General features: G+C 39.8%; 1 protein-coding gene across 3 annotated transcripts in view; it reads right to left on the bottom strand.

Moving 5' to 3' along the window:
• Nucleotides 1-13699, bottom strand: part of CNTLN (centlein) — a 276250-nt gene that overhangs the window by 158606 nt on the left and 103945 nt on the right. For all 3 annotated transcript variants that reach the window (XM_074953434.1, XM_074953436.1, XM_074953437.1), the window contains one exon: nucleotides 3832-4026. In XM_074953434.1, the coding sequence (XP_074809535.1) occupies nucleotides 3832-4026 (195 nt within the window). The remainder of the gene's footprint in view (nucleotides 1-3831; nucleotides 4027-13699) is intronic.

Here is a 13699-nt window from a genome sequence, read left to right as displayed (position 1 = left end):
TTTAAACTTATCTACATTTCACATACATCACACACAACTTTCCTAGTAGTATCTTTATTTAATTTTACTGACATATCTGCACTCTTTGTAATAAGTGGTATTTCTGAATGATCTTTACTTTGACCATTGTAGTAGTATTTCCTATTCTGACTGCCTTAAAGAACCACATAATTGGAATTTAGGAGAACGTTATAAAAGTTTCAACAGAATGCACACACCTGTCAAATCTCACAGTTATAAATAAAAATATTCAAATGCCTGTTAATTATGGTGTTTCGATGGAAGTATCATCTCTTAATACTATCTTTAATGTCTCAAGTACCCTACATGTATAAAAAAGTAAGAGACAAGTCAGATGATTACTTTGGTTCAGTAAATATATTTAAATATTTACAATTCACACAGGTAAAAGTTATGTTTTACAAAGAGAATACATTTCAGAGTTAAAAATTTACATTGTAATAATGAAACGGACACTATGATTACAAGAAGCGAATAACAACCAAAACCCATAGGTGTCTGCTTTTAGGAATATTTGGAATGCTTTTGTCTTGTTTCATTCTGTTGTTTAATAAACAGAGAAGTAGAACTGTTTAAGAGATAGAATTCCAGAATCATAGGTTAGAAGGGGCCATCATGGTCATCTACTAAGTTCCCTTTAAGCTGCACAGCCGTGCAGCAGGCTACCAAGGGCCGCACAGGTGGGGAGAGGCACCCCTTCCCCAGCCCAGCCCAGCCGGATCTGCCATGGCTGGGGTGAGGGTCACATGCAGTGGAGAGAAATTAAAACCCCGAGCCAAGCAGCAGCACCCGCCGCCCACTGTGCTGCAGCCAACTCGTCTGGTGGGTTTAAATGAGTGACTGCGAGCTAGTTGGAGATGCCTGAGCCGCCACCACACGACTCCGCTGAGCCCCGTGCCATGCTGCCCCTGGCCTGCCACAGCCGCTGCCCCACATTCTGCCAGACCTCCCCCGAGCTTGCCCAGACTTGCGAGCCAGCTGGTGAGCTCAAGGAGGCGAAGGCTGATCTCGTGGGATACGTGTATCCATGTGCAGAGCTCAGCCAGGGGTGCAATTCCAGTGGCTGATGCAGCTGAGGGTGGATTTATCCCTCCTGTGGGGGCTGAGCAGCTCAAACCCACCTGTGGGCGCAGGGGGAAGAAGGCAGAGTCCCCCCTACCCCCGGCAAAGTTGTCCACTTAGCCGGCAGCCCGTGAAGCTGGAGGTGCACATGGTATTGTCAGGGGTCTGTGCCGGGAGGCACCCTGCAGGCGGCCCCTTCCCCTGAACTTTGCTGGGCTGGAGGGACTGCGGGGAGTGGAGGCACGTGTGACATGGGGCTGGGGCGGTGGTGCTATGTCCCCAGCATGACGCATAGAGGCACCCCTCCCCTGGCCCAGCCCAGCCCCACTGGAGCTGCCATGGTTGGGGAGAGGCACCCCACCCTCAGCCCCAGCTGCTGTAGCAAGAAAGGGATAGGGGGAGTCCTCTCTCCCCACCATGACTCCGAGGCAGCCTACACCCCAAACCTCTCATCCCTGGCCCTGCCCCAGAGCCCACTCCCCGAGTTGGAGCCCTCATTCCCCCCCCCCGCACCACAACCCTCTGCCCCAGCCCTGAGCCCCCTCCCACACTCCAAACCCCTCAGCCCCACTCCTGCCACACATCACCTTCATATTGGTTCACATAACAAAATTCATTCTGCATATGGACGTAAAAATTAGAGGGAACACTGGTCATCTAGTCTAACTGCCTGCCAAGATGCAGGATTTATTGTGTCTAATCCATCCAAGACAGATAATTATCCAGCCTCCTTCTGAAAATCTCCAGTGAAGGAGTTTCCACAACCTTCCGAAGCAGTCTGTTCCATTGTCCTACCGTTCTCACAGTTAGGAAGTTTTTTCCTGAGATTTAATCTAAATCTGCTATGCTGTAGTTTGAACCCATTGCCTCTTGTCCTGCCCTCTGTGGGAAGAGAGAACAACTTTTCTTCATCTTTTTTATGGTAGTGTTTCAAGTATTTGAAGACTGTTATCATGTCCCCCCTTAATTTCCTCTTTTCCAAACTAAACATACCCCGTCCCTTTAGCCTTTGCTCATATAGCTTGCGTTCCATCCCTTTGATCATCTTTGTCACTTGTCTCTGGATCTTTTTCAGTTTCTCTACATCCTTTCTATATAATGGTGATCAAAACTGGATACAGTACTTCAGTTGAAGCCTAACCAGTGCCGAGTAAAGCGGTACTATCACCTCCTGTGACTTGCATGCTATGCCTCTGTTAATGCAATCTAAAACTGCATTTGCTTTTTTTGCAACAGCATCACATTGCTGACTCATGTTGAGGTTGTGATCCATCATAACTCCCAGATCTTTCTAAGCAGTGCTGCTTCCAAGCCAGTTATCCCCCATTTTTTATTTGTAAATTTGTTTTTTCTCCCAGATTGCAAGGTGTCTGTCCTTTCCTAGGAGAGGGAGTTGGGGACTGTGGAGGAAGAGGGTGCATGCTTATTAACAGACACTGATCACAATGTATTTTTATCACTTAGAAATTTGGAGCTGTCAAACTAAAATATGATCAGCCAAATTCTGCCTTCCCTTCCCTTACACAGGTCCAACACCACTGACACGACTGAGGTTGTACCAAGTGGAAGCGAGGAAGAATTTGTTTCAATGTGTGTAGAGCCTCAGGGACAGCAAATGTTTTTGCCTTTACACATGAGAATGTGGATATTCTTGCTATCATTACAGCATTGCTTCCTCCCTGAGTCTAAACTAATCCCACAGTAGTTCGTGTCTGTGCCACCATCTGGAAAATGCATCAATACATTTCCTGGTAGGGGAAAGTCATGGAGAATATTTGAGTACCCCATGAAGAAAGATTATCTATGTTTTCCTCAGATATGACAAGCGACCAGCAACTATTAAAAACACACTAATCTGATTATACTCAAGAAATCAATATTTAACACTTGCAATTACCACTCAGTCTCAAACGTCTACATTTTTAGGAAAGTTTATTGAGAATGTGGTAACAGGAAAACTTCAGCAAAATCTAGATGAGCATTTTTTTTTCTACTCAAATAAAAAATGCCTCTGATAAAATTGGCAAAAAGATTGGGTTTTCTGTATTTTTTATATTTTAAAATATTTTTGCTTTGAAGTTTTGGATAAGACAGGAGAGCATTTGATTCTGTGAAATTAAGCAAAGCCAGAGCCCTACAAGACAAGCCTTTAAGAAAAGTTTGCAGGTAGAACTTCTCTTGAGGCCCCTTGACTCAATTTGGTCAGTCATTGGCCTTTTGGAAATCCTTTGTGTGTCCAAATCTCTGGTGAGCCCGCAGATGTATCCTGTGGTGTTTTTTAAGTAGGTGGTCTATCGATAAAGGATGAAGATGAAATAGCACTACTGTACTACTCCCCATAGACATTACAACTTAGTTTTAAAAAATGGTTTAATGATTTCTAGAGAAGTCTTTTTCCTTTTAATATTGTCTTTGCAGCTGGGACTCATTAATGACTTTTAGTAGTATAGCCACAAACAATGAGATTGCCAGGCTCAACAGTCACTGACAAAAATTGGGAAATTTCACATTCTTATCTGCAAATTATATAACTCTCCGTTTTCAACCACAAAATATTCATGACACAAAAACAGAAATTTCACACAAACCTGCCAGTAGATTGCAGATTTCCTCTGGCTTTATTCCAGAATATGAGTGGTAGTCTGCTTGCATATGCCTTCTATTATTATCAATAGAAGTATCTATAGGTTCCTCTGTGCTATTGACTGTGTGGAAGCTTTATAATCTATTAAATACAATTTACCTCACCTGTTCCCTGTGTTTTGGATGAGAATCTTGATGTACCGGATGTAAGGCCTCTCGGGCCTGCTGTAGTTGTTCTTCCAGCCACTTTATCTTCTGTTCTTTTTCCAGTAGCTGACCCTGAAGAGAAGCATGACTTTGCTGGAGCTGAATCTCCCTTGCTTTCAGAGTTTCAAAACATATAGTCAAGTCGTTGTAAAGCTATTTTTAAAGAAAATGTAACAAGGGATTAATAAATGCCATCACTGAAAACAAGTACTTCAATTTATTGCTGTTTTTAGTTTACAAAGTCATATAGCCACCAGGATCATGATTTTCTTCACTATTCTTATTGCAATATTGGTCACACTTGTTTCCACCCCCTCACTCTCATATATTGGCAGATGTACTGCCTTTACCTTTTATCCCTTATCTTTGTAACTAAGGAATTCAACAGTGTAATGTGTTTCAAACAACTGCTTCTCCACCCAAACAGGCCTAACATTAGAACCGCAGCAGTTCCATATACCTTTGTATGATGATTGTGAGCAGAAATTGGTATTCACAAACTTTAAAAAAAAAGTATTTACCTTAATTCTTGAACAGCTCTATAAATACAAAACCAAGCAAATGCACACGCACACATGTGCACACACACATACACACACACACAAACAAAAAAAACAAGGTTCACTGATTAGGAATAGCAGAAAAAATTACTAAATGAAATATTTCCTCTGGAAGTGAGCTTATTAACTGGGGCAGCAAACATGAAATAGAAAAACTCCTGTTGTACCTGAAGGAGATAAAGTTTAAATTTTGAAGATAAGAATAAAGTCCACACACCAGACTAGGATATAACTGCCTGCATAACTTGGCCCTCCCTATTTATGTCTTTTGCCTATTTCACCCTGCTCTGTCAAAGTTTCTAGGGTAGGCTGCCTGGTTGTCTTCCATGCTGGTCTTCTATGCTTAATGCCCTTTCTGAGCTGACCCATAAACCCATTTCCTTCACTGCATTTAAATCCCCTCAGAAGACCCATTTCTGCCATGACACCTAAAAGAAACCAATCAATGGATTATGACTAGATTTTTGGCAGCTATAAATAATCCTTTATTTAGTTGGCATATAGATAAATTTATATAATTTAGTGATAAAACATTATATTATTTAACACTGTCATGAACTGCATTGTCATTTGTATATATCTTATGCATCTCTTTCTTTTCCCCTTTGTCTGTTTGGTTTTGCCTTTCAGAGCATCAGCTCTTTGGGGAAGGAATCAGATCTTCTATTATGTTTGGAAAACATCTAGCACTTTGTGGGCTCTATTAGAAACAATACAATCTATTCCTACTCGTATTGTTTTGTCAGAACCATGACCACACAAAATCTAGTCAAGACAAATGTAATTACTTATTGACTGCCCAAAAAACTGATCACAGACCAGACCACTCTACCTAAGCATATTCTAATTCCAGATATATTTAAGACTCACAAAATGTCATTAAAAATAACTGAAGTATTACATTGAAATGTTTGTGTCTACTAGATAGAGACTGATGTATTTTTTGGAAATACAAATACTATCTTAATCAAATTTATGGACAGCAGCAAGTTTCTCAATTATTTTTCTAATCGCATGAATATCTGATAGAAAAATAAAGACTTCATCTTTATAAAGACTTGCATTCCTATGCAATGTCCTTCCAAATGAATAGAATACTGGGATACAACACTTATCTCCAGCCATAACTGGATAAGCTGATTAGCTGGATCATACTGGTATGCCAATCTGCTATTTTTATTATTAGAAGCACTTACGTGGTCATAATTATAATTTTTAAAGGTTGCATCCTATTAAAATGAGAGCAACACCGTTTTCTTTTTCCTGACTGGCAGAAGTACTGAGCACCCACCACTCCTACTGAAGTTAATTGTTGGTGGTTGTGCTCAGCAACTGACAGGATCAGGCCCTAAGTGACAAACAACATATCTGTTTACATTCTGAAGGCTATCTTTGTAACCAATTCTGCTAAAAAATTATTTAATTGAAAGCTAGAGAAAACAGCACAACCTGCTGAAAATCCATTTGAAAAACATACAACCTCAGAATTCATCCATTTTCCACGTCTCTGTTCTATGCAAACATTTTTCTGCACCACCCACTTATTAGTTCATAGCATGGAATTTAGACAGTAATTTATTTACTACTAGGAAATTTCAAAAAGAAAATTATGTCTGCATAAAGGAAAGCTCATTTGTCCAGCCTACCGTGCCAATTGGAATGACTTACAGCAGCTCGTCCACCTTTTCATTGATTGGCATGGACACTAGTAGGTGGACTGAGTGCTTTCTTAATATTTCTAAAGGGATTATTTTCTTTTGTTTTGAGGATGTACCTTTTCAGCCACATTGCAGTGAGGGGACAACTTAATATTTGAGATCACACAGGATCAAAGAAGGTAGTATGGCTGCAGAGGACAATAAAGGGGAACAGAAAAATGGATAAACAGGCAAAATGTAAAATGAAGTTTAAGAGAACTAAGGAGGAAATTTAAGAAAGTAAGAGCCAAATAAGAAAATATTTATGTCCATCAGAAGTAGGAAGCTCAAGGGAGAATCAATGGGTGAAACCCTGGCTCCACTGAAGTCCATGGGAGCATTACTATTCATGTCAACGGAACAAGGAATTCATCCAGTGTATCTGTTAGATTACCAAGGTATAAAGGGGGCAACCAAAGAGGATAAGGAAATTTCAGAGATGCTAATATTGCTTACATGAAAAAATAATTGCAGGGAAATATTTAATGTAATTTTGAATGCATGTAATGGAATTTAGCAGCTGGAATTAAGGAGAAAGGGTAACTGCCATGTGACCAGCTGCATGCCAAAAGGAAGTGCTTCACAGACAACAGCTTGAGAACCTCTTTATTCTGCTCCAGGGCTATACTTTCTTTAAAAGTAGCAAAGAGTTGTAGATAGAGAACTCTAGATAAAGATATTTTTTTAAAATGATAAAACAACTTGAAATAAAGCACTCTGTAATAAATCAGTAGGACCAAATGGCATCATCCAAGAGTCATGAGGAACTGAAGAATGAAGTAGCTGAACTACTAACAAAGACAGATGAAACTTGTAATAACGGCCATCTCCACTCAACACTCCTCTGTCTCAGCTACATTAAAATATTCCCAAATTTTCCAATGCAACTTTTCTAATATTTATTTTAACAAATTTTGCTACAGAATTGGTTTTTGCTGGTTTTTTGAACAGTTGTTTAAAACATGTTATTGTGCAAAAAGAGCAATTTCCACTGTACCATACTAAAGCTAATATTGTAGGTCTTCCAAAATAACTAGAAATATAATTTTAAAAATGCAGATGAGTATGTGATGAAAAGAAACAAACAAGGCATTTGTTAGGATAATTCATACCTCTCTAACACTTTAAAATTCTTTAGGTGTTACCAAATTTGTGGACAGAATTTGTTGATGACAAAATCATTTTAAGTCAGTTAAGACAAGGAAGGCCTTTGGGGAACTCCAGAAGGACCTAACAAAACTAGGTAATTAGCAACACAGTAGATAAAATTCAACAGACAAGAGCAAGTTAATGCATACTGAAAACAACAATTTATAATTACCCACACATCAATGGATTATAAATTAATAGTAACTTCTCAGGGAAAAGATCTAGTGTACTCAGTAAAGATATCTGCTCAATCTGCTTCATGTTCAAAAAGGGCGGGGGATGTTAGACTACATTAAGACGGGTAAAAATAATATAGAAAATATGGCATCATCATAGAAACTGATGATCCATCATCATGCTCAGTTTTTGTCACCTCAAAGAAATGTAAGCAGAAAAAGGAGGAGTTCAGAAAAGGACAACAAAAAATACTAAGAGTCACTGAAACAAAGGCTTTTCATACATGAAAAGATTTAAAAGTTTAGGACCATTCTGTCTGGAAAGAAAAAGAATAAAAGAACAGGTGGCGTGATCGAGATATTAAAAAAATGAATACAGGCAAGGCCAGTTGAACATTCTTATATACCTTTTCTTAAAAGACTAGAAAAAGAGGATATCAGATTAATTTTAAAAAACAACTTTAAAATATTAATACACTTTTATACAACATAAAATTAACATGTAGGACTCACTTCCATGAGAGGTTATTGAGGCAAATACTATTTCTTTACCCAGGAGAAAATTACAGGAACAGTCAATTCTCATGCTCTAGGATCTAAACTAATAACCAGTTAGGGTGAGAAATGTTTCCCTCCATACCATAGTACTGCATAATTAGATTCACTGTTTTTATATTTTCAAAGGTTTCAGCTGTGTTAGTCTGTATCCGCAAAAAGAACAGGAGTACATGTGTCATTGGCTACTTTTCTTCCTCAAATATTTTAAAGGGAATATTTTGGCCCGGTTGATTAATGCCTAATATAAAGAAAGGTGAAATCGTCATTCCATTGAAGTCAATGGCAAACCTCCAAGTCACTTCAATGGAGCCAGTTTTTCACACACATTACTTTGTTTCTTATCATTCTACAACACATTTTGGATGATATTCCTTCCTTGTAGAAAATCAAATAGGAAGGTGGAATGAAGAATCTAGTCAATCTGGTACAGTCATTTGCAGTTAAGACAGTTTGTCCTGAGAAACAGGCTCCCAGCAAGGTAGACAAAACAGGAGTACTCGAATATTTCTCTGTCTACAGTATAGCTCTCCAATGTTCCTTGATCATATCAGAGTTTTGTACAACCTAGCTTGATGAAATGGTAGTTTTGTGCTGGGTTTTTATCATTTTGTTTATGGAATACGCTTAACATATTGCACTCATTAGTAACGTATTAATTCTGTTATGCTTGCATTGTGAGTTATTAAAGTTTGTCTACATCAGGGGTCGGCAAACTTTGAGAAGTGGTGTGCCAAGTCTTCATTAATTTACAGTTTTGCATGCCAGTAATAAATTTTACATTTACGGGGCCCCCCGACGGAACCCCAGGCTGGCAGCGGGCTGAGCGGTGCCGGCGGCCGGGACCTCGGCTAACAGGGGCCGGTGGCCGGAACCTCAGACCAGCAGCGGGCTGAGCAGCTAAGCCCACTGCTGGTCTGAGATTCCGTCTGCTGCCCATGGGGCCCCGGCCGCCAGCCCCGCTCATCCCGCTGCAGGGGCTGGCAGACAGAATCCCAGACTGGCAGCGGGCTTAGCGGGGCGGGTGGCTGGGACCCTGGCTAGCAGCAGAGTGCCACTAAAAATCGGCACGCATGCCACAGGTTGCCAACCCCTGGTCTACATTAACAGCTAAGATTGATATTCCTCAAAGAGCATGCTGAATGCTTCTCTGGTTTTCCACTGCTCAGGGCAAGATATCTAGATTCCCTGAGTAATGATGAATTATATAAAAGATATAGATGAATGTATCTACACCCAGCTAAGCAACTTAAGGGGTAAGAAGCCTGCTGTTGAATAGGTGATTCCTTGTCAGAACAAGAAATACCTGACCTGATGCTGTGTAGATCAGTGGCTCTCAACCTTTCCAGACTACTGTATTCCTTTCAGGAGTCTGATTTGTCTTGCGTACCACAAGTATCACCTCACTTAAAAACTAGTTGCTTACAAAATTAGATGTAAAAACACAAAAGTATCACAGCATACGATTACTGAAAATTGCTTACCTTCTTATTTTTACCATGTAATTATAAAATAAATCAATTTGAATATAAATATTGTACTTACATTTCAGTGCAATACTTGAGCCTGTTTTTCACTTGTGAGCCTTGTCTGAAGCCTGAGCCCTGCTGCCGGGGGCTGAAGCATGTAACTTAGCTTTCTGGAGCCTCCTGTGGCATGGGAACTTGGGCAGTTGCCCTGCTTGCCATCCCCTAACACCAGCCCCGCACTTGCGACCCTCTAAGCCCATCCTGCAATCCTCACGTTGATCTAGATGAGTTGAGTATTCCCTGGTAGACCTCTGTGTATCCCAGGGTTGAGAACCACTGTTCTAAAATATTGTAATATGCCACATTGGATCTGGTGTTCCTTTTCATATGCATTATCACTCAATTAGCTCACTGAATTAAAAAAAGGTAACTGAAGTCTACAACTTATAGTTCTGAATCTGATCAAATTAAGTAGCTGTCCTCATAGAAATATTTAAATATACTTGCTCCTGTGATTTTTCTCCCTTTTTGCAGACACACTTCTCTCCTCCAGCACTTAGTGTCCTCAGCATCATAGAATTCCCATCAGGCATAACTTTCTGTGGTATAAAATACCATTCCACTGTCACATACACTAGGACCAAGATGTTCAAACATGGGTGCTGAAAGATAGGTTCCTGAATTCAAATTTAGGTACCTGGATGAGTGATCAGATTTGTAACATGCTGAGCACCCAACGGATCCCACTCAGCAATTTTCAAAATCAAGCCACTTACTAAAATAAGACACATGTTGAAAATTGTAGCCTAGGATCTTTTCAAGCATGAAGAATATAAGGAGGTCCTGAAATCTAGGGTCAGAACAATGAGTGCTGCAACTTAACCTGCACCTCCTGTTTTCAAAAGCTCTCTGAGGGTACATGTACACTGCAAAAACAGACCCACAACAGCAAATCTCAGAGTCGGGCTTGCATTACAGAGCTAAAAATAGGAGCACAGATGTTCAGGCTCGGGCTGAGCCCAAATGTCTACTTGGCTACTTTTAGCCCCATAGCATAAGCCCCAAAGCCTGAGTCAGTTGACCTAGCTCTGAGACTCACTGGTGGTCGTACCTTAAGATAGCTAGCTGTGCCTGGTTACAGAACTTTTTTGTATTTAACCTATGATCCTGTATAATGCTGCAATATTCTTGAGAGTTTGTAACTGAATTTTTTACTTTTGGTACAGGGGAAATAAACATCAACAGTTGCTATTAATCTTGCAAACTCAGATGGGAGGGACAACCCAATTAATGTTACTATATTTGGAGAATTGTTAAGGTTGGCTGATTATTACATATGTGAAAGAGGGAATGAAAGAGGGCTATCAGTTCCTAAAGGGAGCAAACGTGCATCTGAAATTTGTAAATGGATATTCTGATTAAAATCCACGTACTTCTGCAGAGAGCAAGAACCGTTAGTCAAAACAGTTATGCAAAACAAACTAACAAACAATGTCAGGCAAATCAAACTGCAAGATTTTGTAACTACATTTAGTCTAACCATGTGCGCTGTAATGTCCAACTAGGTGTGTTTATTTTTATTCTTAATTTACAGTTGTTGAATTTCTCTCTGTTTCTGTAAAATTTCCAATAAAATACTCTTATTTAAAACCTACGTTAACTGGGTTTCATAATGGTTAGCTTGGACAATCACATTGGGAGGCTCAAGCAGAGAAACTGAACTCAGAGCCAATCTGTAACAGCCTGGTTACTTGTTATTAGGCTTGAAGGAGGCTACAAATCTCCACAAACTCAACAGGGCAACAGAATGACAGACAAAGGGTACTTTGGGCATAAAATGAGCCAAACCACCTGAACTAAAGATTTATCCCAAAACAGATTAGGCATTATTCCATATTTCCTTTCTTATATATGGAATATAAACTTGTATCAATCCATTATAAAGGGAGAATGGCACTATGCTTTCTTTGAAGCCAATACAGCTTCTGACCATTACCAGAGGTATAGCTGTTGAACAACATACTCTCTTCTTAAGAAGGAATGTGTACCACCATGTACAGTGCTCCCCGTCTCTGCTGCTTTAAGAGACTAGGAGCCAATTCCAGAATTCAAACCTGGTCCCCATTTGATAGCAAACAGTGCTTCCTCTACGCCACTGACACCTATGAGATGTACAGTAAGTATGATTAATGAAGAGACTGAAAAGCAAAACCGCACCAAAGGGAACTTCAGCATTATGAAAACAAAAGGCTTAAACTGTAAATTTCAGAAACCTCTGATAAGACGGTTAAGGAGCTCAGAATCTCTTCTTGTCTTATTATCCTTAGTATTGATTGAAGTCTCTCCACCTTGAAATGATTGGTGAGGACAAATCTATAGACTCCCATTAAATCCAGCACAGGAATGAAGTCCCTTGAGCAATTGGGACTAATAAAGCAGATGGAACACATTTTAGAAAAATATTCCTTACTTTGAGAACTAGAACTATAGCCACAATATGAAATAGATATCAATGTCTTTTCATAAATCCTCTAATCTGAAGGAGTTTTTGCAGGACATGGCATCCTTAAAAATGTGTGTGGTAGAGGTACAGGTATTGCAAATCCTAACCTGATTTCAGCAAGTCAGTGCATCTTGATAAAATAGACCACTGATCTTTAAATGTCTTCTCACTTTGCCACAGTCTCACAACAGCAAGGCCTGAAAGGGAATTTGTGATGGACTTATGCCTATCCACTACAGGTTTGTGATGGACTTATGCCTATCCATTATGTCTGGTTTGTCAGACAAGTAATTTCTTTGACTCAACCAACTGTTTCCTAATGCATATTAATACCAGTGCAAAGAGCAGTTCTTCTCAAATGGTAGACTAGTAAAATAAACCACAGCCAACCACACTGCCTAAGCTATAGCACACAGCGCCTATCTGACCAGTAACACAGAGGTCATTGATCTTGCTGTAAGGGACAATATATCATAGGATGTACACACTGATAGGCTCAATGCCATTTGGAAAAGTAGAAAAATATTCCTCTGTGAATTTGTCTATAGAATAGCTGACAAGTCCTTATCTAGCTTTTGCAGCCAGCATATTATTAATCCAGGGAGACAAACACAATGCATGTGCTTCTGGAATACTGTGCCTTTGAGCTATAAGGAGTATACAGAGGATTGCATCTTTTTTCAAGTTACTAGGATCACCAAGGCTTCTTGTAACCTCAATAGGAGTGTACATGCTAGGACTTAAAGAGGGTAAGTACATATTGCCTTAGAAACTTCAGGACACTTAGTTACCTTTGGTTGCTTCACATAGCTCATTGAACAACCTATTTCAGGACATTTATTAGACTTTAGAAAGTGCTCCAGTAAAGCATCCCTTATGTCCAGCAGTCTAAAATTTCTGTGAAAAAATTCTTATCGACTGTTTTGCTACAATTATAATATCTCCAGTTTCAATATTTCCCAAATAATAGCAATGGCATCCTAAGTGTTGTCTTAATTTATTCAGACCGAAGACCATTGCTCTCACTGATTACAAACAAAGTAGTACAATCTTGGAATTTTTAAATAGACTACACCAGCTTTGTCTCTCTCGTGTTAAAAGGCAGTAACAGAAATATTGAAGTTAGGTATTTAATAGAACAATTTCCTAAAATAAAAGGTAAATATGTTCACCCCAGTTTGTCACATACACTAAAAGATCGATCAGATCTCAAAATAGGAGCCATCTAATAATTTAACTGCATGGGTGTTACGATTTTAGCTTGCAAGGAGAAGACAAAAAGAGGAGATTTCCAGGTACAGGATGTTTAAATGGCTTTTGTGTTTCTCTGCAGCTTAAATAGTGTCTTACTTGCCAGTTAGTGGTGAGTTGGGATAGTCTGTGTTTAACTGGGTTAAGATGCCAGCCTCACTCCCCAATGTTCCAAGAATATTCATTTAAAAAAACCTCTGGGGTAGCTCACTTAAGGGATTCCTATGAGTTGAGGAGGAGCAGGGGTCATCAATTCAGTACTAAACAGAAAAAACAGTCACCCATCTTTTGTAACTGTTGTTCTTTGAGATGTGTTGCTCATGTCCACTCCATTCCAGGTGCGTGCGGTCGTCGGAGGTTTTTACCTTGGTAGTATCCGTAGGGCTGGCTGTGGAGTCCCCTTGAGTGCCAGGCGCATGCCGTGGTATATCAGGCACTGCCAGCCCTATGCCCTCTCAGTTCCTTC

The sequence above is a fragment of the Natator depressus genome, chromosome 5, assembly GCF_965152275.1.
Source record: "Natator depressus isolate rNatDep1 chromosome 5, rNatDep2.hap1, whole genome shotgun sequence".
In the NCBI taxonomy this organism is placed as follows: Eukaryota; Metazoa; Chordata; order Testudines; family Cheloniidae; genus Natator; species Natator depressus.
Note: the sequence above shows the minus strand (reverse complement) of the source record. Positions and strands in the feature narration are given on the sequence as shown.